Source organism: Phaethon lepturus, unplaced genomic scaffold, assembly GCF_000687285.1.
Source record: "Phaethon lepturus isolate BGI_N335 unplaced genomic scaffold, ASM68728v1 scaffold13099, whole genome shotgun sequence".
Taxonomy (NCBI): Eukaryota; Metazoa; Chordata; class Aves; order Phaethontiformes; family Phaethontidae; genus Phaethon; species Phaethon lepturus.
Window position 1 is genome coordinate 17,638 of NW_010561274.1, and position 26,549 is coordinate 44,186.

The window sequence follows — 26,549 nt, forward strand, 5'->3', positions numbered from 1 at the left end:
CAGCACTGTCATTCCTGACATGTGTTTCACGAGATTGGAATACTGTTTCCCTCCCAACTCTTCAAATGTAAGCCTTTAAAATGCTTGTTAGCTGTTTTTGCCATTTGAACAAAAACAGATGCAGGGAGGAAATGCTTTTTCTAAATCATGTGAAGTTCAAGTATCTCTAGATAAATATGAGGAAGATATTTTGTCTCGTTTCAGTGGTTTAATTTTCTTTTTCTATGAATTGTCAGGTTTGTCCAGTAATAGTCTTGCTGCAGCTATCAATACTGAACTAGAAATACCACTTCTCACTATTCAGGTAGAACCTGAAAGTAAATGCACTTTGTTGTTGTTTGCAGAATTGCTTTGGAATTTCTTGATTCAAAAGCTTTTAGCAAAAATTCACATCACCTGAAAGGAGAAACTGCACTGAAAAAACGACACCTGGAAATGATGGGGTACCGGGTAGTTCAGGTGAGCAGACAGCAATACTTTTAAGTCCTTTCTGAGTTGTATTGATAGTGCAGATTGATACATTTTCCTTGTAACAGATTTACAGATAATTTAATAGTTAAAAGCACCTACAGGATGAGAGCAATTTTTGTATTTAAGGGGAAAATTCCAAGCTGTTCTCCAGATTATATAAGGACTTCATAGAACTTGCACCTTCTCTGACAGTGGCTGCAGCAAAACTGTAGTCAAAAAGTCTCAGTCTTACCTTACTGCTGGCAAACTAGCAATCTCAACATGGACCAAGTAAAGGAGGAAAAGTGAAACAAGTGTTTCAGTTCAATTCACTGAAGATTTCTATACTAGAACAAGATTGAACATACCCTCCTTGAGTGATAGACAGCTACGGCAACTGCAAGATGGGATATGGATGCTGTCCGTCTGCTGCAGTGATAGTGCTGTGACAGGGAAGACTAGCGGCCTGAGATAATTCACAGCCACCAGCACAGAAACATTTGGATAATGGAGGCTCATGAATGCAGATTGTCTTGTATATATAATTACTCACCTACTCTAATTTTAGCTAGAATCCCTCTTCATGCTTCCCCCCCACCCCCAACAGGATAAACATCCTTTCTCATGTTGCCTTGACAGTAAATGTTATGCTACTGATAAACCATTCCAGTTTGATACATTAACATTATGAACTATAGTGACCTGGGATTTCTCTCGATTTGGGTTTCAAAAGGTGGGAGTTGGTGTAATGGAGTTGTCATAGCCTGTATTGCGTGGGCATCTGCTTTACATCTCAGCAACTATGCTGCTTTTTGGAAGCAAACTGACTGTACTTACATGAAGAAGAATCTCACATTGAGAAATTAATCATTTCAGTACTAGAATAAGCCTAGCTTTTAGAAGGACACAGGTGATAAAATATCTTGAAGTGGAGAACAACAGATATCAGAGAGACTTTTCTTTGCCGTAGGATGGTATGTGGCTTACACCAGACAATGTTAATGCTAAGTTTGTATGATTCTGTTCTACAGATCCCTCACTTCGAATGGAATTCTATGGTTCTGTCAACAAAAGGTGAACAGCTAGAATATCTGAGAAAGCAACTATATGGAATACAGTGATGTCAGACATGTAGTCAAAAGTATTTTTTATACAAACACTTCATGTACCATTAAACTTCTTGAAATCCTGGAATACTTACTTTCAAAAACCGCTTTATCTGTGAGTCAGCTGGACCAAGGCTTGCCATGGGGCATCAGATGTCAAGAAATTTAATCCTCAGTTTGTTAGGGATTGCAAAAGGCAGGTCACAGTGGGCCATGAAGATGTGATAAGGATGCTTAAGATCTCCCATTATCTGGAAGCTATTCTTTAAGTACCTGAGTCTGTGACAGTTTTGCCATGATTACATTGTTTTCTCCTACATAAAGCACAGAGACTTAGCCAGATATAAAACTGTCCAACGAAAAAATTGGAAATAATCTTGACTGTGAGAGAGGAGGCAGCAGGTCTACTGGAAACTATGTCTGTCCTCCAGCATGTGATAGAATGAGCAATAGGGATCAAACAGTATCTGTACTGTGAAACCAAGAAACTGAAATGCAAATGTACTAAGAATAGCACTGCTATTACAGCCATTCTGTTTCCATCTTCCAGAACAGAGATGATGTGGGTGACTGTCCGGGGTGGGTGTTGTGTGGTGAGGAACCTCCAGCTGCTTCTCCTACCCTGTGATGTGGCATGTGCAGAAGAAGTATGGGTTAAGCCTTCTGGAACACCTGCATGTACTTAAAAGGTAGACTAGCTCTAAAGGTCCGGCAGCCACACAGACCCTTGAAACACCTGTACTCCAGTGAAATGCAACTTGGAAGGAATACCTGAAAGATTTAGACAAGATAAACATTATTTTCTCCTTATGTCAGACATAGGCACTTAGTAGCAACTGGATAATTAATGAAATTTATTACTATGGCATTATGCATTGGACTAGCCCTTGCTAATAGAAACAGCACAAAATTAGAGAAACCATCTAACCTGCCTGTTCTGTAAATAAAACAGTGTACAGAAGAGTAAAATTAGCCTGAAAATTGAAACCAGGAACCAAGACCAAGAAGAGTCCTCAGAGGGTGACAACTACCTTCGTTACTGGTGGTGAAAAACATTGCTGGTTTATTTATCATGTTTCAAAACCATTTGCCAGTTACCAGGCTTCCCGTGATCACGCTCAGCCAGGGTTTGTGTCAGGAAGCACAAAGATACTGGGATGTAGAAGGAAAATGTGGAATAGCCAGGAGAATGTTCATTGTAGAGCACGAACTGTACAGTGGTCATACTTCCACAAATCAGATTATTTTCAGAGGCAGCCATGTTGTGACTACAGCTGCCCTTACCTCATGACAACTGTTAGCTGTGGCCATCTTTTTCACACACACAATGTGTATATGTTTTCTTGCCTTTTTATTAGAAGCAACAGACTTTTTTTTTTACCACTTCCTTTGAAACTTGGCTGAAGTAAGCAACTCTATTTCTGAATTGACCATTATGCACGTGGCTGGCACTTTGTTTTTTACTACTCAGTAGTGGGAGGAAATATTTTTTTTTATTGACTGAATACAAATTAGGACACTAATGAAAAGCCAGGAAAGACTATATCCACATTATATTTTGTATAAAATGGAGAAGACAATCATAAATATAGGTTAGGATCTCAGAAGGCAGGCTAGAAGTCAGGGCTCTTGCATCACCCTGCCTCTGTACAGATGGCCTTCGAGTACCAACCTTAGAGCATAAGAAAGGTGGCAGTGGCTGTAGCTGAAGCAATCATGTGTTTGAGCTGAAGCCTGCTTATCCAGCAGTTAGTCTGTGCCAAGCCAGCTATGTTCAAGTTATGTATGGATGAAGTTATGAGCATTCACACTGGCAAGAAGATTAAAATTTGCTATGAGTGGATTCACAAAGGGCATCTAAGAAGAGTAAAATGAAAGAGTATTTCAGTAAAATGTGCTGCTTTTGATCCTTTGCAGTCATTCTTTTTAAATTAAATCAGCAAGTGTTAGAGCACATGGGCTGGTGTATACCAGTGATTTAACTGGAGCCAATGAAAAGATGCTAAGAACAGTGGAAGATTTGGGTACTAAAGGCTGTACTAAGCAATCTGTGTCCTGTCAATATGATAGTGATGATAAGCTGATTACTAAAAGAGACTATCAAGTGATACTTTTATAGTTTTAAAAACAAAGTTTAATTGTTAAAAGTTTCAACATCAAAATGCATCAAATCTTTATTAGATGGAAAAGTCCTCTCTGCCGTAGGTATTTAGTGATGATCAGTTCTTCTAGGACTTTTTCATGAATGCTTGTCAATGGCCTCAGATCTCTGACAAAAGAGATTCCATAAAATACTTGCTTTGGAAATAAATATAAAAGCATAAAAAAGTGGAAAATCCTTGGTACCAGAAGCCTAAACATAGTAGGTGAAACAGCAGAGCTTTTAACCTTGTGAACTTCTCTTTCCTCATGTCTGGCTGCTAGCAGAGTTTTGGCTGAGGTTGGCATTTCTTAGGCCACATAGTATTAGGCCACTTTTGTTTTCAATATGCACTTCAATTCCAGTCTAAATTATTTCTGGAAGGCTCTAATGAAAATATTTTCAAGATATGGCTGAAGAATGCAGGATTTACATACGTTGCTGAAGGGGGAAATCAGGCTGTACAAACAGCCAGTTAGAATAAAATTAACTACCTACCAGTTGTATTTAATTTAACAATTAGTTCATGGGCATTGTTTGGAGCATAAGCCACCAATATCCTGGATTGTCTGAGTGTAAGGAAGTCTAGTTTTAATGGCAATTTCACAGAGTGAAAAATGGAGTTCTCTATGAAATCTTCATTTATTCTAATCAATGTTAATTAGAAGTCTTCAGGATTTTAAATGGCAAAAATTCAGTTGTTGTGGATTAGCTAGTAACTATGTTAAGACTTGGACGGACAGATGAACTGTTTAACAGTTAACAGTATAACTAGTATGCTGCTACACAACTCTGTACAATCTGGGGACATTTTCATGCAACAAAACCAGAAGAGCCTATTGAAACTCCCTCACCATATCACATTTTCCAGCATTTTGTTTACAGTTTTGATAACTTGAAGAGGTTTAAGCGTGTAGCCAGGCAGGAGGCTCCAGTAGCATATCGGATCTCTTTCAGTATGCCAATCCATTCCTTCTTCTCATCATCATACCTGCATTTTACAAAATAAGGTCAGAACACAGCTTCTTAAAATTTGAGTTGGATGCTTCATCACACATACATGGAAAGGATAGTCCATGTGTTGTGAAGGCTTGTAGCAACTGTGTCCTGAAGGATGCCACAAAAGGCTGCTTTTGTCCTCCAGAACAGAACAGAAAGATATTCTTGAGCTTGTGAGTTGTCCTTTTCCTGGTCCCTAAAGCTTGTTGCTGGCCTGTGTCATACTTTAATTACTCCTATGAAAGCTTCCTCCTTGTCTTAGGTATCTTCTGAATTCCTCCAGATCCTTCTGTGAGTTAAAACTCGTGAATTTATCTTAACAACCGAAGAGTCACAGCAGAAATGTAATGTTTCATCACTGCTACTGTGATTTAGATTAAAAAAATATCTAGGAGGTGGGGATTTCTGATGCTTGGAACAATTATTCATTTGACTATTAACACGTGAATGTGTACAAACCTCTGTGTATCCAGACTTTTCTGTGTAAGAATGTCATGAAACAGAGAATATTTATATAGCACCTGCCAAGAGATATGGCAACTTCCTCTTTTAAAGAGTAAAAGAACCTGAAGATCATGACTCAGACTGTTCAAATTATTAGTAGGTAAATTCAAATTGGCCATTGGATCCAAATCTCATGTTTATTTGTTACTTTCTGCCAGACATTTCTATCTACCAACAAGTGCCTTACAGCCTGTCCTATGGTTCATTTCCAGAGTTAAACATAAAACTGATTTTACCCTCCAGTGTCTACAAACCTCAGTTTTTGATATGGCTTTCTATGAGGAAAGTGTGATTAAAATTAAACTTACTTCCATATGTCAGTGACTTCATTGGGTGCAAATTCTTTAGATTCAAGCTGAATCATTGCAAAGCCTCCAATAGCATACAAAGCTCCACTTAAGGTAACTAAACTGATGGAACTTCTCTCTTGAGGAAATTCAGGCATAATCTCCCACCTAAAGATGAAAAGAAAAATCTTGAGTTAAACACATAAGAAATACTCTAAACTGAATGCACTAAAATACACCTTTGGGTGATGTAAATTCAGGTTCCAAGGACAGCATTGGTGAATGGTTTAGTAAAAGGAAAAAATTCCGAGGTTTATCAGCAGTGAGTTTCAGTGTCTCTACCCCACAGGGACTTCTTGCAAGCCTTAGGTCACAGCATTACACCGTAATGACATCTCTTTCCAGAGACCACTTCTTACAGGTCACCTGATCCCATCATCAGTAATATGCTTTATGCAAATGTATTGTTCCCCAGCTACTCTCATTTTTTCCCCTATAGTTTCCAAAATCCATTTTCATTTCAAGTGTCATTGACATAATAATTTGAGTTTAAAAAAATGTCACTGGAGTACATTAGCATAATTTCAAATTTTCTGCCAATTCACACCTAAGAACATACAGACCTCCCACTTCTGGATAATGTCAACATCAAAACTGCTAGGCTAATTTGTGTCTCGCTTCCATGACTTGACTGTAACAAAACAGAGTAAACCAAGACGAGAACCTGCAGATTTTCCAGACCACAAGCTGGATGTGTTTTTGAACAGTGGAAGAGAAGAACTTTCCAAACATCATGGTCATAAAACGACCTTCACTTTCCTTTGCTTTCTGTAAAAGGTGTGAAGTCCAAAGTTCCCTCACAGAATTACTTTTTACACAATTCACAGTTTGTACTGCTAAATTTTATAAGCAAGTCTCTCTGTGATAGCATACATTTAAGTTAAAGCTTTTGTTGGAGGTTGATGGCTGCAATGCTACCTGCCAGTGAAGACAGCACAGCCAAATGTGTTTATATAGAGCAGAAGTGCTTATTAATAAAATAAAGGTCCATCCAGGACCACTTACACGTTTGAGCTATGATAATAAAGCTTTACTAGTATTATTTTAAATGAAAGCACAGCAGCAGCACAGGACGTTCCACCTCAACATGAGGAAAAACTTTTTTACTGTGAGGGTGATGGAGCGCTGGAACAGGCTGCCCAGAGAGGTTGTAGAGTCTCCTCTGGAGACCTTCAAAACCTGACTGGATGCATTCCTGTGCAACCTGCCCTAGGTGATCCTGCCTTGGCAGGAAGGTTGGACCAGATGATCTTCAGAGGTGCCTTCCAACCCCTACCATTCAGTGATTCTGTGAAAGTTTGTTAAGTAAGATGCTAGGAAAGAAAAGCAACAGAAGTAACAAAAAGAAAAATTAAAGAGTAGAAAGACACAGACACAGTGGGTATAAACTCCTGGAAACCCCTAAACATTTGGGGGTGCTGACTGCAAAAGATTCTGGCTGTGAGGAAGAACACTGGCAAGTATCTGGACCAAATAAGTGAGCTAATTCTAGGTATGACTTACTCTCTTTTGTCATTAGTTGTTGGGGGTTTTTTTAATAGTGTTTTAGAGCATGCACTTAAAATTTAAAGTCTTCCTGGCGTTTTCATACTAAAGAAATAAGCAGAATTACCTGCCTGTCACTAACTGGTGGTAAATGGTATTTGCCGTGTCAAGGTAAGTGAACAGCAAGGCATCACCAGGCCACATACCCAAAGGACATTGTGTTCAGGCACCTGAAGTTTCTTGCTGGGGGTTGATGTTCAGTGCGACCGTGGTTTCAACTAGATGGCACAGCCCTTTGCCCGTCTCTCTCACTTCTCCCCTCTTTTGCCAGCACACCTGCTTATGTGGCTGTGTGGTCAACTACACTGTGAAAGTAATCAGACTTAAAAACAAAGGTTAGAGGGTGGGCTATTTTTTGCTACATGAGCTCTGTGATCATGTTTGTAATATAACTATGCTAGCATAGGAAATGTGGGGGGGGTAGGAAAAATGGCCAGAGATATGGGCTCTTTAAGCTGCTGCTGCCACTGTTGTTGATGAAGATGTGAATGTAGACCAAGGGTCTCAATGGCAGTATACGCACCTGAAAACCTCTGTGACCTATCTCAGAGCTCCTAAAAGCCTGGATGATAAAACACTTGCTAATACATAGCTTGAATATTGCACTTACTTATTGGTGGTCAGATCGAAAGCTTCAACAGATGCGGTAAGGCCTTCTTCAGTGACACCACCTGCAATGACAATCTTGCCCTTATGGACAGCTGTGCCAAACATTGAGCGAGCCACTTTCATTGGAGCCAGGTCTCTCCAGTCTCCTTTCTTGGGATTGTATACAAACAGTCTATTAGTGCATTTCCTGGCGAGGAAAAAGGAAATCTATGATCATTTCTAATGAACTTTTGGCTTGTTCCAGGTGACACCTAGTTGAGGTGGATTGTGTGGGTTTGTGTGTAACACCTCTTTCCTCTCCATGAGATCCTTTCTTGTATCTAATCTGTGAATCTTTGCATGGCTACAAAGGACTAATCACATCCATAGAACTCAATCAAATGTTAAATCCTGTTTACAGAGGGCAGCGATTTCACTGTACTTTACAGGAGAAAGACAACGTCCTTTCCCAGCATATTCTGTTCAGATGGGTTTGTGGAGGAATATATGACAAAGGTTATAAAAGAAAGATTATGCTGCTGTTTTGTCTGATTTGACAAGCTTAAATATCTCTATCTTAAATGTCCCCTATACAAACACTGAAAAATTACCACCATGTGCTCAGTGTGAGTGAAAACTTGATTTCCCCAATGTTATACCCATTAAGGTACAACAGGCATCATAGGTCAGAGAAATTGAAAAATGACACAGTAACTGTCATTTGGCACCTAAGTATTTCTATCTGGAAGGAAATAACATTTTCAGTGAGGGTCCTCATAGCTATCTAATTACTAATGTGTCTGCAACGTAAGTAAGAATTTGCCTTGGAAATAAGTATGGTCATTAAATAACTAGTTGAGATTACAATTTATATATAATTTTACCATATCACGAAAAAGATATCCTGTATGCCATAATGTGTGTTCCTCTCTGACAATTTGTTAGCAACCTTAATCCAGAGATGTAAAAAAAGGGAAACCCTGATTTCTGAATGTGAGGACATAGAATCCACAAAAGACCAATAAAATACTGTTATAAATTGTCATGAAAAGACTTAAAAACTCACTTATCATCAGTTTTTCCGCCAAGACAATATATCAACCCATTGTTTGAGATAGTAGCATGGCCATATACTTTGATGGGTAGTTTTTTGATCTCGCCCCATTTCATTGCCCTGGAACAAGAAGAGTATCACCGTTAGGCTCTTTCAACAGACAATGAGCTATTTACATGTCCTCAGTGGGCATAATTAAATTTTAAACATACACAGGATCATAGCACAATACTGAATCTAGAGACTCCTCAGTGCGAAGGTCCTTGCCTGCAATTACATAGATCTTGTTGTCCGACTCTCCCAGCCCGAAGAGACACCTGGCTGACGGCAGTGGCGGAAGGGCAACCCACTCGCCAGCGATGCTATCCAGCTGAAACAGCATCAGAACAGGAAGCGTTAGGAAAGGCAAATACTAAAAAGCCACAGAGTGAACACTGTTCCATGAAATCAATCTAATTGCACTCACTGTCTCTCAACAGCTCATCTGCTTGCCTGAACAACCTACCCCTCCCTCAGTGCAGCTAATAAATGATGACTTGTACCCACCGATGCTTCATGGTGCTGAGACCCAGCAGAGTCAATGCCATGCAGCGCTCTGCATCTGCTCATCCTCACTCCTCCTCACAGAGTTTCTTAGTCTCTTTCTTAAGCTCTTACTTCCTTGCTTAAAGATCCCTCACTGTCTGGGTTCCCCGTCACGTTAGAAAGAACAAGTTGTTCCCCTTCCTGCCTGCAGGGAGCAGACACTCCTGCCGTTCCACACGTGCACACCGAGTCGGTTGTGCTCATTGCCGCAGTGAGAGATGCCAGACATCCTCACACCGTTCTTCTTACCGACCAGGAAATTTTACATGGCAAATGGCACAGATGTTTATTCTGCAATTCCTAGAGCAAAAGAGGTGGTGTTTCATCACAAATACCCTCAAAAGTTCCTGAGATCTCTGAAGGCACAATGAATAAATACTTCACTCCTAAGCAAAAAAGGCATCAGTGCAGCTCTGTTGGCAATAACACTGATGTCATCCCTACTGAAGTACTCCCACGACTGTCTCAATTCACATCCAGTATGCTGAAAACACCTAAGAAGCGGCAGCAGCAGGAGGACAGAAGAAAAAACAAACAAGCAAGCCAAAACGGTATTTTCTTAGAACTGTGGCACTTAATTTTTGTTTTGATCTGAGAACTTAAAATTGAATCTGAATGCTCCCCAATATTCAAAAAGAACATTTTCTTTCTTCTATTGCATACAGATTTGCTTCACAATGTACAGGAAGGGAAGGTAAAATGTGAGTTTGCACGAGTGTAAAGGCATTTGATTGATAGAAAGTGAGAGAACGTTCAGTCAAAATAGACAGATCTGGGTTTAGTGCAGTGACATCCTTTTTCCAGAAGCATGTTCCACAGTCAAGGTCTCCATGCTAAACCCAAATTTGAGAGGCCACTCCTATTGGACAGGAAGTTTTATTGCAACAGTGACATTTAGTTCATGGACATGGTTTGCTCCAGTAGCTGGATCTAGGTGGGATGAGAAGATGTGCCCATCACAGATCACAGCATGCTTAGTGAATCAGTCTTGATGACATAATCTACTGTTGATAGGGCATACACTAGTCATGCATTTTTGAGCCAGTGGCAGCTTTGTTTTCCCTGGGTCGCTAGCTACCAAATAAAATGGTAACAGGTGCTTCACTGGTGGCAAAAGGGAGATCAGTAAGTGCAAATCAGTTTTGCACCACATTAACATTTTAGAGGGAACAACAGCCACATGGGTAATGCAGGTAAGTATTTTAACTACAGGCAGTAGCAGCAGCAAGCAAGCTTAAAGATGACATGCAAGAGAGCAGGATTTCAGGAAGTGAATGTAGATATATCAAGTAGGCTTCTGAAAACTTCATCAATTTTTAATATCAGTCTTGAGGTTTAGTTTTTCAGAGGCCCCTTTCTAGTAGCCTGAGACTTTGACTATTCAGTTCTGGATTATGTATGTTTTGACATCAACATAGTATTTCTATTGGAAAAGTATTTCTGTAATAAGTTTTGCACTTCAGTGATTAGTGGTTTACACCTACATAGGGAAATGAAACAATGCTAATCCCTCTCTAGCAAATGAAGACTCCCCCCTCATAGGTGTAACAAATGCCTGAAACAAGCTCTTTCATTGTCTGTGAAATTACAGTGAGCCATACTACTATAAACAATATTTGCATTTTTAATATCTGAAGGCTCAAAATTTCTAGCACAGCTTATCACTCTGCTTTACTTCATACTGAAAAAGGGACTACTTTCACTCCTTTAGGCCAATGTGCCTAAAGACAGGACGTGGCCGGCATCATAATTCATCATGGGATAGTTTAAATATCCCCCAAAGCAGGTAGTCAGGTAGTTAAAAACACAACAGAATTCATTTAGGGAGTAAGCATGCCAAATTGTATTTTTGCTAATATTCTGAAATGTGCTGTGGAAGTTAGAGTTTGTATTAATTGGCCTTATATTTATACAGCTTTACAAAGATACAAAATTATCCTCTCAGTTAAAACATAGTATTTAGTCTACTGACATTGGCAGTTTGCCAAGAAAACAACCTTCCACCTCTAAACTAGGTATTTTAGAATGCCCTTAGGCTTTCAAATGTAGGTATGACAAAAGGACTTCAGGAATTTTAGTGACAAAAGTGGCATTTAAAATATGCAAGTTACTGCTGTCTTAAAAATATTTCAGATGCAAAAACCAAAGACATCTCATTAGATCTAAAGCAGCTAAGCGCTCAACATTCATGGAAGTTAATAGAAATTCACAGAAGGAATTTTCAAAAATATTATTTTACTTAAATTTAGGCATCTGTACCATGAAAAATCTGGGCCTTAAGTGATGAAAGCCAGTGCCTAGATATAATATCCTCATAAACAATGAAAGCCAGTGCCTAGATATAATATACTAATACTTTTAATCTTTCCTGAGATCTCACCAGGGGCTTGATCTTGAACAAGAAGATGCCAGTCCCTTGGTTTCATTTATCTTTCTGAGACAGGAATAGCTCTCTATATATTCTTCTCTCCAGTGATTGTACAGAGAGACTAGACAACTCATTTGCATACATAGACTCAAAGTACTTTTCAGTAACTCTTAAGCACCTATTATTGCACCAACAATTACAAAGTTTATACCTGGAAGAAGTATGACTGGAAAGGCTGATCCTTGTTCTCCTCTTCCACGTACAGTCCTCCAACAATGTAGACCTGGTTTTGTTTGGTGACTATACTGGAATGATTTCTGGGAATCTGTTCTGCCAGGGCTGCTAGGTAGCATTCATTTTCAAGAGGATCATAAGCTACTGCAGCAGTGTCATTAACCAGTAGAATTAGGTCTTTGACAAACATTCCGTGCCTGGGAAGGTCATTTAAGTAGCCAGGCAATAAATCTTCATCTCCTACATCACCATTCACCTCCCCTTTGTTTGACTTTTCCGTACTTTTGCTCGAGTCAGGCAGTTTTCCAGCAAAAGCATCCTTAATAATCTTTACTTTTTTCTGAAGGTCTGAGTTGCTTTTAATTATATCATCCTTCTCAACATGTTCTTTGAAATATTTTTCTGGCATAAGACGAAAACGTATGCAGTCAAAAATTTCCCCCAGGCTCTTTACTCTGTTCTCCTTGTCTGTTCGGACCCACCTCATTACAGCTTCAAATACCAGTTCTTCTTTCTCTACATTTAAGCTGTCAGGTGAAATAACTGAGATAAGTTCATGCGCGGCAAGCTGCATGAAGTCCTCTTCTTTGCAGATCTGCACAAAATGATCTGAGACAAAATCACGGGCAGAAAATGCAAGTCTTGGGCAATCAAGCAGAACACCTAATCTAAGGATGGCCAGACAGTTACCAACAGCAAGCCTCTTCTGAAGATAGGAGACGCACACAGTGAATACAGAAGGGATCTGAAAGCGACTGGCCAAAGCAAAAATGTCTTGCACATTAGAATCATTAAGATCAATAGTTGCTGAATAAAGGTATTTGACAATCATATCCAGGATGTTGGGGTCAACATTATCTAGAACTACCTCCTTCTTTTTCTCTTCATTTTGCTCAGTTAAGAAATACTCACGAAAATAAGGGCTACATGCCGACAGAATCAATCTGTGGCAAGGCAGGCTTCTGTCACCAGCTTTTAAAGAGCAATCTATGAACTTTTTCTCTTCGAGGAGTTCCTTGAGGCCATCCTGAAGAAGGGTGGATTGGTAAAGTCTGAGCTCTTCAGTGAGTTCCCTTTGGGAATCCATTTTGCAAATACTTGGGAAAGGGGAGGGAGCAGAAAGGTTTAGCTGTTGTCTGCGCAAAGGTCTGTCTGTAAAAAGGGCAGACCAATGTGCTTTGCTCGGCCTGAAGCCTCAGCAACTTAATCTCGATAGCTAAATATAGGTACATGCTCTTACAGGTTGGAATTTAGGATGGATGGTTTGGAAAAAAAAGAGTTGCTCTCACAGCTGTCAGAGACTGAAAGAAGCAACTGTTGCTTTTAGTCACTATGGTCATGTTTTGCCATCATTCCCCACATTGAATCGATGAGATTATGTGCAATGTAAGAAATTATTTGACATGAGTAAGGACAGCAGAATCTGACCCTCAGTGAGACTGCTATGAGCAAGATTGCAAATATACATGTTACCAAATATTCTGAAATAGAGATATTATTAATCAAGTTGTCAGCTGCAATTACTGTTTACTTTGCTTGTTGCTTAATACATCTCATTGCTGTAGTCATAAAGATATTAAAAAAACTACAGAACTTTGCATCAATTATCTATGCTCTAAGATTACTTTTTAACATACCCATATCACATCTGCAATTTCTTCAGATATGGTAAGACTTTGAAATTAATTTTGAGCTTCTTCTTAATATCCATTCTATTGTATTTATTTGTAAACAAAATCCTACTGTTGAGACAAAAAAAATACATTATTTGGGTAAAGTTCTGCTTTCAAAAATAATTTAAAATGAGGTCTCCACCCTGCCCTTAATAAACACCATTCCTCATTTCAGATAATCTGTAGACATTATCAATCCTTTTAAATTTGACTGTACTAGAAATGGTGTTAACTGCTGTTAAACTAAACTGAAAACAGTATATAGGAAAGGTAGAACAGAGAATGGAAAACATGTAATCCACTGTATTAACATTATTTAATAGATGTGTAATTTAAAAAAAAAAAAATGGGAATTTAAAATAAAAAATCCCCATATCAGACAAATAGTTTGAAAAATGAATGTGAATTTAGAAAAATTATGCATATGTTGAAGGTCTTACAATTTAGACTGTGAACATTTAGATTTTTGTTTATGGTGGGAATATAGATCCAAAACAAATTTGAAATTTTAAGTTGTTTAATGCACCTTGATGAAGGACAGTATTTTGCTCATACAGAGAATGCTTTTTAACCATGTGTTAAAATGTTCTTTGAATGTAATCAAAACAGGATCAAAGCACAACTATTTGAATGCAATGAACTATAACATTATCAAAGTTTATTGAAATCATGATTGCTCTTCAATATAGGTAGTATTTCATTAAAATATATACCTTGAAAGATTTTCTACAAACACCACAATTACATTCACACCACAGTTACTTTACTACAACAGTCAGCTGCTAAAACAACAGCTGAGAGGAGAGCTCATTTGACTTTTTCCACTTATAGAAAATAGCGCGGAGGTCTTATCTCACTAGAAAATTTAACAGCTGCATCTTCCTTTAAACAATAAATGACTCATTTCTCTCTAACACGTAACATCATGAAGGTCTAATGAGTCAGACACAGAAGCTATTTGTGTGTGCACTTTTTTCTAGAACATTCCTTAAAAAAAGTGCTCTAGCAAAAAAAAAAACAAACCAAACCTGTATCAGGATATCTGGATTACAGCTAAGTTCCTGGAATGATATGTGCTGAACGTTTAACAAAACTATGAGACATGAAAACTAGTATTTGGAACAGTATTGCTTTTTGACAAAGTTATCAGTAACACACCACTGTTGCAATGACACAGCCAATATGCCTAGATATAAAATGTTCTGTATATGATAATGTTTCTACATTGCACAACATTAAACAAGTTATGGAAATCTGATTTAGATATAATCATTATGGGAAAGTACATCACTGTGTATAAATACATGAGTATTTTAAACTGAGCATCAAACTATATACCACACACTGTCCTATCACAAATAGTGGTCTCCGTGTACATAGAAAGAGGAGGCTTCCTCCTGACACACTTCTAGGTAAAATGGCAGGGGGTGGCTGTCCTGGCAGCCAGTCACAGGGCAGTATGTAAACACACAGCTCATGAAGTCATAAAAAAATTGGTGGCTACCTGTCACAAAACGGTGGCTGAAACACCATGGTGGACCCTGTGTTGTTAGGGGAGGCGGCTTCCTGCTCCGACAGCCTTCTGGGGGAAGCAGCATGGGGTGGCTGGGCCTGCCAATCAGAGGCCTGAAAACACCTGCGGTACGAGCGTGTCAAAACCTGCAGTCAGCCAATCACAAAGCAGTATGAAAACACGTGGAGGTATGACATTTGACATAATGGTGGCTGAAATAAAATGGCAGCCACCATGCATGTAGCAGGGAGGGACTTCCAGGTCCTTATAACCTGAGGGGAAGGGGGGAGGAGGTCTGTCCTTACACCATGTGACCAGAGGAAGGGCAGGACTTCTGGAGCTTGTGGAACACGTGACTGCCTGCGGGGGGCGGGGCTTCCACCAGCAGCTGGGGCTCCGCCCCTTCTTATATTAGCTATTCGTTGTCCTCCCACTACTCACAGAAACAACGTAATAAATAAAAAGCCTTTACACATACAAGGGTTTTGAACAATCTTTCCTTTATGAGAGAACCTGATGGCATATTAATTACTATTTGCCTGCTCTTTAGCTTTAGGATGTTCTTTCTCCTCTACTCTGGTATTTCTCAATTGTTTTCTATGGATCTCACAAGCCCGGTAAGAAGTGAGAGTCCTTCCTTGCTTAGGAAACAAACATGTACTGATCTAAATCAGGTCATTACTTCCCAGAGTCCCTCGAGTGTGAATCCGTCCTTTAGCTTCTCTATTGCAAGTCCTAGTTCTTCTGAAAAAACAGGCTCCCGATCATGTTGCTTTTTGAATGCAAGAGATATGAAAGAAAATAAAATAAAACATAAGGTACTTTTAAACTTGATTATTCCATTTTAACAACATGAATTTGACAGTATGAAAAAAGATGTTCTTACCTTGTTTTCATCAGCAAAGTAAGCCTGCAAAAGAAAGAAAATGAACTCACAACCTTGAGGCAAAAAATACAGTCTTAAAACAGATCTCCTAATAATTCCTTGGTGTCAAAACTGTATTTGGTAAGCTTTCATCAACCAACCAGTCTGTATGGTGTTTATTTCTGTTTTACAAACAAGATCAAAGTTTTTTCTGTGTTGAAATAATTTACAAAAGGGTTCTAACAGGAGTTGGTGATTATGGTATTTTTCATTAAATACCAGGCTTCAAATTTTCCATCATAATAAACAAAGATTTTTAAATGGTAAAATTTTCATATTACATTTGTTACACTGACAAATACTTTATACAGAATAAAATGTTAAGATTAAAGAAAACTGACAGCACCCTAGTATTTTTTGCCTCACATGCAGCAGCATTTGTTATTCAATTTTTAAAAAATACTTAAAATGTGTAAGTAATACCAAAAGCCAGTTAACATTATACTCAATCTAAGAAATAAACACAGAGTAACTATACAATTAGCTAAATTATTCTACTCTCAGACAGAGATCTGGGAAAATTAAGACTCAAATTCCTCAGAACTCGAGATCTCTGAAAATATCCAAAGCTCTAGAAGTCTCTGGACCAGCAGGCTCTAGATTTCACATTTACCAAAAAACCTTGATCTTGCTTCAGCTGTCCCTATGGACTGGCAAGGGGCAGCAAAGAAAGGGTTTTCCTGCTCCACTGGATCTCAAGCTATACAAGACCCTACAGAACAGCATCACAGTCACCAATATTCCATGACGCTTGACGTGAGACAGTCCTGGGGTCCTGCATAAGCCTGTCTCCTATAGCAACCACCTTCTAGTCATTGACAGCTTCCAGTTTTTGTTTTAGAATATACAACGCACAGTTATTTAATCCAGGTGACAAAAGCACCACTAAAGCAAACAGAATCTGCCTTTAAGAAAAAGGTCTTCAACTACATTGAAGATGGAATAAAACTGCAGAAATGAAATGAAGAAAAGGCAAAAAGTGAGGAAAAAAGAGGGAAAGGAACATGTAAGACTTTATCTGCATCAATAAATGATAGCAAAAGGAAAGAGGGTGGAAATAAGATTGGTGTTAGTACTGCTAGTTTACCAAATTTCAGAGGAGAATTATGAAAACATGTCAATTGTCAATGGGTCAAGGCTAGCACTTGAAAACGTGTGCAGTCTCCCTATGCAGTCCATCATGCAGTAAGATCTTAGTGAGTTGCACAGTAAATGTGGAAATTCCTAGAAGAAAGGTCATGAAACTCCTGGGCAACATCCATTTAGAAGTAAATTTTCCTGAAATACTGGGAAATTGATACTAATACAGTTTTCCAAATCAGTATTGTCAGGAGTGCAACGGTTGCCAGGAGTGACTCAAAATTATTGCTCCTTTTCTAAATATCTTTCAAGTTTGAATCTTAGATGAATGTTGAGAGTATATTGTCATTTATTAATCTGCTCCAAAAGAATGAAGACTTGTTTTAATATAATGTATTTGACTGTATTATACTCCTGGTTTTCAAACTATTCCTGATCTTAATGTGTTGAGAAACTACATAGAACTACTACTTTAAATACCTACTACTATTTATTTTCAATAATAATTTGTTCTGAAGTTAAAAGTCCATATACAGAATAAATTCCTGTAGTAATCAGGATTTTGAATAACAGGCTGTAGGTGTGTTTTAAATATAGAAAGTTCAGTTGTAGCTTATCTTTAATAGAGGATTACAGCTGTACATTGCTTACAAATGAATAACCAAACAAGAATTATTTTATTTTTTAGATTTCTGTGGAGCATCTTACCACAAAAGCATCTGTATGTTCATCAGATTCGATTTCCACATCATCTTGAACTTGCTCCACTGTTAGGTCTTCAAGAGATTGAGGCTGCAAATTAAAACACTGAAGTAAGTAACTCCATATATCTATTATCTTTAATGTATTTTTATTACAGCTATTAACACAATATTGTATCTAATTTAAAGTAAATGAGTGGAGTACCTTTTCTTCCATTTCATAATCCACTCCAAATATAGGGTTAACTGAATAAACCCTGTGAAGTGAATTAATTTCTTTCACTGCCTCCTGTAGTTTCTCCACGGGGTCTATTTTAAAACCAAGTACATATCCTCCACTCTATATAACAGAGAAAAAAAAAAGAAGACATATTTATTAGTGCTGCTTATTATTTAAACAACTTTTTCCCCTCGGTGGAGATTTGTAGGTTAATGATAGCAAGTTTCAGTTTGCTGATAAAACATTACCCGTATTTTGGTATTATCTTATTTTCATTCTGCCACTTAAACCACGGGTGAGATAAAACCAATGACTGTTCCTCTATGAGGTCAATAAGCTTTTAAGTGTTAGTCCATTATATAAATGGGGAACAAACTTCTTACACAGAAAAATGAAAGCAAACAAGGGTGGGAGAAAGTCAGAAATAATACTCATGATTTATTCCTAGCTACTCAGCAAACGTTTAGATCAAGAAATCTGTTAGATCTTGATGTTGTTATTAAAGAAGCTCTCAGATACAGTCAATAAAGTTATCTGAACTTAAAAAAAAAAAAATCACCATTAAAAACATTTCTCATTAAGGTCAAATGGAAGAAAAATAATTTTGTCTCTTACAGCAAAATATATACACAAGTGAAAAATATTTAAAATAATGGTCTTAATTAATTATAGAAGTAATTAGATCCCAAAGATAATCTGTCATAAGACAGTTTTTAACAGTTGTTTTACTTCATTTTAACTAGTCATGCTGGCCTATTGTTGCTTCACTTAGAGAAACCATAACTCACCATAGCCACACTGACCTTAACATACAGACATTTTAAGCAGTGCAAAGAGGACTTTTTTAAAAAGTTGTGTTCAAAAGGCCACAGAGAAGGAACACTCTACATACCTTAAAAGTAGCCCTGTAACATTTCAGAATTAGAGAACTATTATATATAAAAACGTAACCAATGAAAAAAGGCTATTAAAGCTTCTTACCTGCTGAGAACTCTCTATCACAAGTGCCAACCCAAACTTTGAGTCTCTTATTTTTATTGAACGCTAATGGCAAAGAGATAAAAAATGTTTGTTAAAAATTTTGGAATTACTTGATAAAAATCTGCTTTATCTATTTTTAATTTTTTTTTCTTTACACTGTACTAATTACAATTACTGTTTCTGGAAGCTTGGCTACCAGCATTCCCTCCCATTTATCATTACAAAACTGAACCAGGGAAACCTCAGGGAAAAATGTTTTTATCAGAATTGGTAACAGTGGTAATAGTTCATTTCTGAACATCAGGTTCACAGATCATTAATCTCATTGTAGGGAAGTGGCATGGAGCATCACAGTAAATAAGTTTGAAAATTAGAAATACAATCCATTTTCAACATCTGTACCTGCCCATGGAAGCCCCTAATTGATCTGGACAGAAAAAAAAAAATCTACCCTGTGGTTGATGCTGGTAAGACTAAATTCATCGCTGACTGTGGGACATGAAATACCAATTTAGGTGATCTGAGAGTGTTAACTGAAAACTTGAACTTATGCCATTTCATTTTGAAAATGGCTGTTTTAAGATACTTACAATTTGTAGATATGGTATGCTGACATTAAAGCTGTCATTCATATTTGCATGCCAAACTATTCTCACATTAGTAACAAAAAACGTTCCCAAATTTCCCTATTAAAGAAAAGGTGTGTTAGAACTGCTATGAAGTATACAACCTTTCCAAACATGATGATTACTGCTACCCATTTAAACACAAGCAGGATACAGCTTCATATTTAATCAATAAAAGCCTGATTCTTTCCCACAAAAACCAGTCAAAATGCTTCTATTGATGGCAAGGCAGCAAGATCCAATCTTTAAAGGATACAGTACCCGAGTGGTGAAAATAGCTGGGAGTACCTATTACTGCAGCAAAGCAGGATCAAATCACAGCATAGCAGACCTCATGGGAGTACATGAAGCATCTGAGAGTGTTCTTAACTGTACAGATCTGGAATTGGTGTATGGCGTAGGTATAATGGCATGTGGGTTAAACTTCGGCAATTGTGGAGATGTGTGCCAAGGGAATGTAGAGGAAAGAACTTTTTAGCCTGTCAGGGTGGATCATATTTCCTTCTCAACTAAAATTGCACAGACAGAAATAACAGCTCCCATTTTGTTTCATGGCTCTAGGAAATACTTGCAACAAATGCCCTGTAAAATAACAGAAATGTTTTTTATTTTTTCCTTAAAGTCTTTATTTTTTCATGTTTTAAGCCACAGATTCCTATTCCAATATTTTCAATTTCCAGTAACCAAAAGACAGTATAGTTTAGCACTATAGTCAAAGCTGCATGTAAACATGCACATATTCAGCAGAGCACTTTGGAAATAGCATGATTGTCTTTCAGGATGATACAGAGCTTTAGACTCATAAATACCTCATTTTAACAGGAGCTGTATATGTAGTTTCTTGCATATTAGTCGAGTCATGTAGACTTCAGGTTGCCAAAAAGAGACTTTGTTGTACTGAGTAGAAAATACATGGGATCAGCTTCTCCACATGCATCAGCTGATGAACTGAATTAAGGGTAATTCTTCTGAGGTTACAAAATTATAGTAGTACAACTGCTAGATGAAAGCCAAAACATTTTAACTTTGCTGTAGTCAACGTAGTCTCATTTTTCACTTTACCTGGTCACTTGATAAATTCCAAACTCCATTGATTTTATCATATATTTGTTCTTGTGGTAATAATCTCAGTTGCTTGTTTTGAATCAATGCACTTCTCAGCTTCAGATCACGATACATTTTAGAAGTTTCATAAGCTCTGCAAAAAAACCCCAGACCCAAACCCAAACATGTTACCATTTCATTTTTTCTATTATCTTTACTGTTTGTTTTAGCACCAATATGAAATGTCGTATTTTTTCAACTTTTCTTATCACCACATTCCACAAAAATGAGAGCACTATCATCAACGTAAACCATTACACTTCAACTTTCCCTAATGAAATTATCTTTAACCTTAAGAAGGTTTTTCTGATATCTGTTTTGATGTTCTGTATTGTTCACGTGTATGCTATTTCTTTTTTTTCCTTAAGATAGTCATCTCCCAGCCTCTATTGCAAAGCATAAGTCTTCTTGGTCCCATGTTATACATAGCATGGACGTCAAGAACCTTTTATTTTTCAGTGCCGGTTAAGTCACAAACATACAATATACGTATGTCAGTATTCCATTAGCTCTCAAATAGAAACCTATGGTAATGTATTATGCACACATTCATTCAGATGACTTTTCTTTAGGCGGGAAATATCCATAATTTGTAGTCAGAGTTCTGACCAGGATTTAACTCTTCATTTCCATTACATAGACCAAAATTACAGATAGAATATGCACACTGAAATTAGCTCTTCTGTACTTCTATTTGTTCAGATAGTTTATACACACAAGGTGTATAAACTGTGATCAATGACTGGTATTAATAAATATTAATTTTCACTATGCACGGTTATGTCGTAGAATTTGTGATCATTCTCTCCCTTCCAGAGATTGTGTTCTCCTCTTTTGTGAAAGTTTTCTGAATGTTAAATATGGTCAGTTATATACTCGGTCCATCAGCAGTACTGATCCCACATATTTGACTCACTGAATTTTGTAAATGAACAAACACTATTTCAGGTATGCTACCTGTGTACAGCGATAACTGAAGTGAAGAGTCTGGGACTCCCAGGGACAACATTGGTAAATATGAATTCAAACCGTGTATTGTTACACTTAGTCAATATATACAGAGCTTCTGTCTGCCCTCGTAATTTCTGTAAGGAAAAAATGAAATTGAACATTTTGACAATATAGTAGCTTAACTGCACAGGCAATAAATAATTTTGACATATTTTCTGAATTCTTGTTCTAAATAGTGTATCTGAAGGTATAATCCTGGTTTTACCACTGATCTACCGCTGTCTTTAACTGAACTGTTCTTCAGAGAAACTAGCAGTAGAAGTAATGCTGCCTGCCTGCTATACATTTACACTATCATGACTGAAACAGTAATTTTGGCTTTGTTACTATGTGGCTGCCTGGGGAACCTATATAATCTCTCTGCTAGTTCTTTGCTGCAAGCCAAACAAATGGCTTCACAGCTGCACGTAATTCATCCTATGTATGAATTTGTGTATGTAGAGCTTTCTTGCACAAAATTAGTGCCTCTCTACACCTTTGCTAAATTTAGACACAATGAGCCAACATGTGCTTGACTTACCTATAGGGGAGAAGAATCACTAAACAGTGTGATTACATGAGTTTTACTGCCTTAGAAAACTGACTAAAAACACACTCCTATAGAAATGTAAAACTCTGAACTTTCAAAACTAAACTTCCATTACTAGTCTATTACTGTGCTTCCAAGTAAACTTTCAGATTCTTGTTGATATAGTGCAATTAAGTATAAACAATAAATTACAGCTTCTTTTATTATTTTAAAAAGTTTTTTTTGAAACTTACTGAGTTGGCAGTTCTTGTAGTTATATTTATAATGCAGTTGTAACCAACAGCTAAAAGTTAGGGGAGAAAAAAAACACAAAAGAGTTTTGAGAACAAGAAAAAGTAACAGTCAAAATTACAAAGTACAATATTGAATTTTGTAGCATAGCTTTGGGTGCTATTTGTGACAATAACACATTGCGGCTAATGGTCTGGGCCCTCATCACAAAAATCAAAGACTAATTCAAGCTGGAAAGGACCTTGGGAGGTTGTCTCGTCCCTTCTCAAAGCAGGACCAACTCCATCTGGCTGGTCAGGGTACTGTCCCATTGAGTTTTGAATATTTCCAAAGAAGGAGATTCCACAACCACTCTGGGGGCCTGTTCCACTGTTTGACTGCCATCATTGTGAATATTTTTCTCCTAATAGCTAATGAGAATTTCTCTTGTTTCAGCATTTGACTGTTGCCTCAAGGAGTTCTGTTTCATCATGATGTTGCCTGTGAAGTTTACCCTTATAAATAAAACTTTCTACATCAATATAATACTCTGTAGAAGAAGAGCTAAGGAGATGACAAATTAAAAAAGCAGCAAAATGGAAAGTATAAGTGGAGAAGAAACAAAAAGAGGAGGAGGAAAAACCAGTTATAAATTTCACTTTGCCTCTTCTACAGTAGTACTCTGATACAAAATAAAAACAGAAACAATCCCAGCCATCCTTCCTAAAACAGACAGATGCCCTAAAATGGTGCATCTGCAGAAGAGCAAGCAGGCAGAGTACATAAGTTTATATACATTATGAACAGAATACAGATTTTCAATATTGATTGGCTATTGGGAACTGAGCACTGGAAATAGTCTGGCTGCAAAGCAAATGCATCCTGCCCCTGTTTCAGTAAATTAAATTAAATATGAGTAAGCTTGCTAGCTACTCATACAGTTAAAATTAGAAGCTTATTCAGAGTTTACAATAGTAGACTTGGAAAGGCAGGTATGTGTGGGGAAAACTGTAGGACAGTACAGAATGCGAATAAACAGGTGGCAACAAGAGGTACAAGTAAAGCAAGGTGTGAAGAAACTCGAACTTTTGCTTCTTTCTAGAAAAACGAATGAATCCCACATAAGGCAAAATGAAAAATATGTCTGAAGTACTCTTCAACTTCTGTTCTGAGAAATTAAAATTGAATAGTAATATTTTGCTATGAATTATTATAACAGTTCCTATATTACAAATAGATTAATTAGTTACAGTTTATTTCAGACTTTATAGAGCAACAGAATTACACTTTACTATTCTGCAGTGTAATCAATACTACTGTGAAAGAACAGTGTGCCACCACAAAGGAGACACAAAATTTGCAGTCGTTTAACAGGAGATGATACTTACAGAGATTGACTCTGGGCAATGACAATGAGCGCCAAATAATCCGCAAATTTGTCACAAGCAGTCTACCTGGAAATAAAGAATATAGAAATTTTTAATCTGAATAACTTCCATGAAATTAGATGCTCCATTCTGTGGTACATATTTACCTCTAACTTTGAAACACGAGAATATTCCTTCCCCTTGTTAAGAAAAAGAAGAAAAACACAGGACAACCCAGCAGAAAAATCACTAAGCACTTTTTTTTTTGAATGCTAGGAGAGAAATCCAGAAAGGAACAAATGAAACAACCTCTAATACATACCAGCATTCCTCAAAACCAAACCAAGAACAGTTACTGATTTCACATCTACCTGCCTATGTTAAAAATGCAGAGACACAATCAGTGCAGAACTGCCCTGGGAAGGAGAAGGAGAAGGCAGTGAGTTAACTATCGCAGCTGTCTTCATGAATAACCTCACCCCTTTATGTCACATGCAAATTTCTTTGATTCTGTACCCTGTACAGCAGCACATCAATCCCCGAGAAGGGCCATCTCAGCATGCTGGCAGCTTCAAGCCCTTGCACGCTATATATATTCCTTACTGATTCAGTTTAAACCAGGTTAGTAAAACATTAAACAGGATTACATAAAAAGATCACCACAATTTTTATAAATGGATTATTCTTACAAGGCTTTCAATTCTAAACAAATTCTGAGACAAGATTATCACCTTCCTATAACTTTGAACAAGAGATCCTATTTGAAAGTACTCCAAGGGGAGACAGATTTGTGAAACTGGCAGGATCTATTTTCTGCAACAGACCACCGATACAGAGTTCAATGGCAACCAGACAGGGCCTTCATGAAACTACAGAGGTTATATATTAGAAAGTTTACAATTTCCCTGAGTACGCAGTTACCTCTGTCTCCATTGTTTCCTTTGGTATCTTCAACAGACTCTAAGCAGTCTATAAGAACCTCTCCAGGTCTCATTTTCATTTGCCTAAAAGAAAAATAAATAAATTAAAAAAATTACCTAATGAAAAATAGATTAGATTTATCCTCCAAAAGAAGACCATTTCTATTTCCCCACTTCACTTTCCTTTCTCCTTCTTTTGCTTAGTGCATCACACAATGAAAAATCCACAAATCAACGTTACATAGCTGAAATTGTTATCACTACATTCAGCATATGGCAAATATTAATAACTTTTTTATTAAATTATAGCAGTAGATAAATAATTATGTAGCAAGTGTGACCAAGCAATCTATACCCCAAAATAGGGAGAAAGTGTGTGAAAATGGGAGGGAAAAGAGAAAAAGTCACATTCACATAATTTTTAATGCCCAGAGTTTGTTGTCTCTTGCTGTACTTTTAGGTCATAAAGAGTGGAGCTAGACTCGGGAAAGAAGAGATGCCAGCAAGAGAAATATCAGATGCATACCAACACATGAAATGCTCTGCTACAATTTCTAAAAAGGGTATGGTTTGGTTTTGGTTTTTTTTTTTTGGGGGGGGGGGGATGCTTTTTGGGTTGTTTGTTTTGTATTTTGCTTGATTTAACTGGTCTAACCACTTAATTACATTAAGAACAGATGTTGTGTGGAATGTGTAAAGCAGCCAAAGCTCTTCAGTGTATTGGCATGACAGAAACAAAATGCATTATCAGGAAGGGAATTCCATGAGATACTACTAGAGATCAGGATCAAGACCACCAGATGTAGACTCAACAATACATCACCAGAACAGCACAAAAGATAATAGACAGGAGGTAGCAAGAATAGTAACACTAGCATTAAAGAAAATATGGAAGGAGGCTCTGTCCACATAACAATCCTACAAGAAAATAAGACAGAACTGCTTAAATAGCTGAAGTACAATTTCCCACTTCTAAAATTAGTGCAGGCATCATATCTGAAGGACAAGGGGTGTTCTCAGTAGGGTCAACTGAGTATGAGCTAGATGAAGCATGATTGTACACTTTCAGCCTCCACCCCCAAAATCATCACCAACCAGCTAATTTGTAGCTTCATATTACAAAAGCTGTGCAGGGTTTTGGCACAGAAACCAGAGCAGGAGTTTTATGTCTCAGATAAGGCTGACAGCTCACCAGAGGTCAAGGCACACAGGAGTGAACGGATGTACATGACAACCCTTCAGCTCTGGCCCCTCAGAGGCTGCACAGCCACCACCCGTTACCATGTCATCAGTGGCCGGTACTGTTCCCTCAGACACACACGAAGTTTTTCTTTCTTTTCAGCACCGGTAACACTACAGGCGGTGGGAGAAGAACACCTTTCCCTCAGTCGTCCAGTATGCAACCTTCCCCCGCCTTTTTCTTTTCTAGATTAGAAACTGTGACTAGACTCCACCTACCAAAAGCTGCCCCTGCCAGCCCGCCTCACTCCCAACGGCCTTTTCCCGCCCTACCAGCAAAGCACACGCTCCCGCCCCGCGCCCTGTCACGTGACGAGACCCCCACCACGCAGGGAAGGCGCCCAGCATGCACCGCGCCAAAAATGGCGGCCGCGCCCAGTCTACTGAGAGTCAGCGCTCAGGCTACTGTCAGACGCCGGACGGGTCTGAAAGCCTTGCTGTAAGGGGAGGGCAGGGCAACGAGACTCACTGCGGGGAGATGTCGAAGCGGACATCTCTGTCCTCCCACAGCACGTCCAACACCGCGCTCA

The 26,549-nt window shown here is 38.0% G+C and overlaps 3 protein-coding genes across 3 annotated transcripts in view; 1 reads left to right on the top strand and 2 right to left on the bottom strand.

Annotated features, from left to right (window-relative positions):
* The window catches only part of FASTKD1 (FAST kinase domains 1), a 15,753-nt gene extending 14,182 nt beyond the window's left edge, over positions 1–1,571 (top strand). The window contains exons 13-14 of the mRNA XM_010293960.1: positions 345–459; positions 1,482–1,571. Coding sequence (XP_010292262.1) covers positions 345–459; positions 1,482–1,571 — 205 coding nt within the window. The remainder of the gene's footprint in view (positions 1–344; positions 460–1,481) is intronic.
* Positions 1,572–4,034: 2,463 nt separating this feature from the next.
* KLHL41 (kelch-like family member 41) lies at positions 4,035–13,152 on the bottom strand. The gene is made up of 6 exons (XM_010293961.1): positions 11,898–13,152; positions 8,946–9,103; positions 8,746–8,853; positions 7,702–7,887; positions 5,508–5,654; positions 4,035–4,687 (listed from the first exon to the last, which is right to left on the bottom strand). The coding sequence occupies exons 1-6, from the start codon at positions 13,005–13,007 to the stop codon at positions 4,576–4,578; spliced, it is 1,821 nt and encodes a 606-aa protein (XP_010292263.1). The 5' UTR covers positions 13,008–13,152; the 3' UTR covers positions 4,035–4,575.
* A 2,506-nt stretch (positions 13,153–15,658) lies between these two features.
* Positions 15,659–26,543, bottom strand: BBS5 (Bardet-Biedl syndrome 5). Its single transcript, XM_010293962.1, has 12 exons — positions 26,489–26,543; positions 24,782–24,864; positions 23,882–23,947; positions 22,517–22,566; positions 21,701–21,828; positions 20,702–20,837; positions 19,604–19,699; positions 19,014–19,076; positions 18,018–18,152; positions 17,820–17,903; positions 15,993–16,016; positions 15,659–15,878 (listed from the first exon to the last, which is right to left on the bottom strand). Exons 2-12 carry the CDS (start codon positions 24,858–24,860, stop codon positions 15,777–15,779), a joined length of 963 nt encoding a protein of 320 aa, XP_010292264.1. The 5' UTR covers positions 24,861–24,864; positions 26,489–26,543; the 3' UTR covers positions 15,659–15,776.
* Positions 26,544–26,549: the final 6 nt, after the last annotated feature.

Excerpts from the sequence above, each read along its gene's own strand:
- KLHL41 (XM_010293961.1), bottom strand. The coding sequence starts at position 13,007 with ATGGATTCCCAAAGGGAACTCACTGAAGAGCTCAGACTTTACCAATCC. Across the intron at positions 9,104-11,897 it reads TCCAGTCATACTTCTTCCAG|CTGGATAGCATCGCTGGCGA; the intron begins GTATAAACTTTG and ends ATGCTGTTTCAG. Across the intron at positions 8,854-8,945 it reads GTATTGTGCTATGATCCTGT|GGCAATGAAATGGGGCGAGA; the intron begins GTATGTTTAAAA and ends TTCTTGTTCCAG.
- BBS5 (XM_010293962.1), bottom strand. The coding sequence starts at position 24,860 with ATGAAAATGAGACCTGGAGAGGTTCTTATAGACTGCTTAGAGTCTGTT. Across the intron at positions 20,838-21,700 it reads TCAGTTATCGCTGTACACAG|AGCTTATGAAACTTCTAAAA; the intron begins GTAGCATACCTG and ends GTTTTTTTGCAG. Across the intron at positions 19,700-20,701 it reads GGAATTTATCAAGTGACCAG|GGAAATTTGGGAACGTTTTT; the intron begins GTAAAGTGAAAA and ends TTTCTTTAATAG.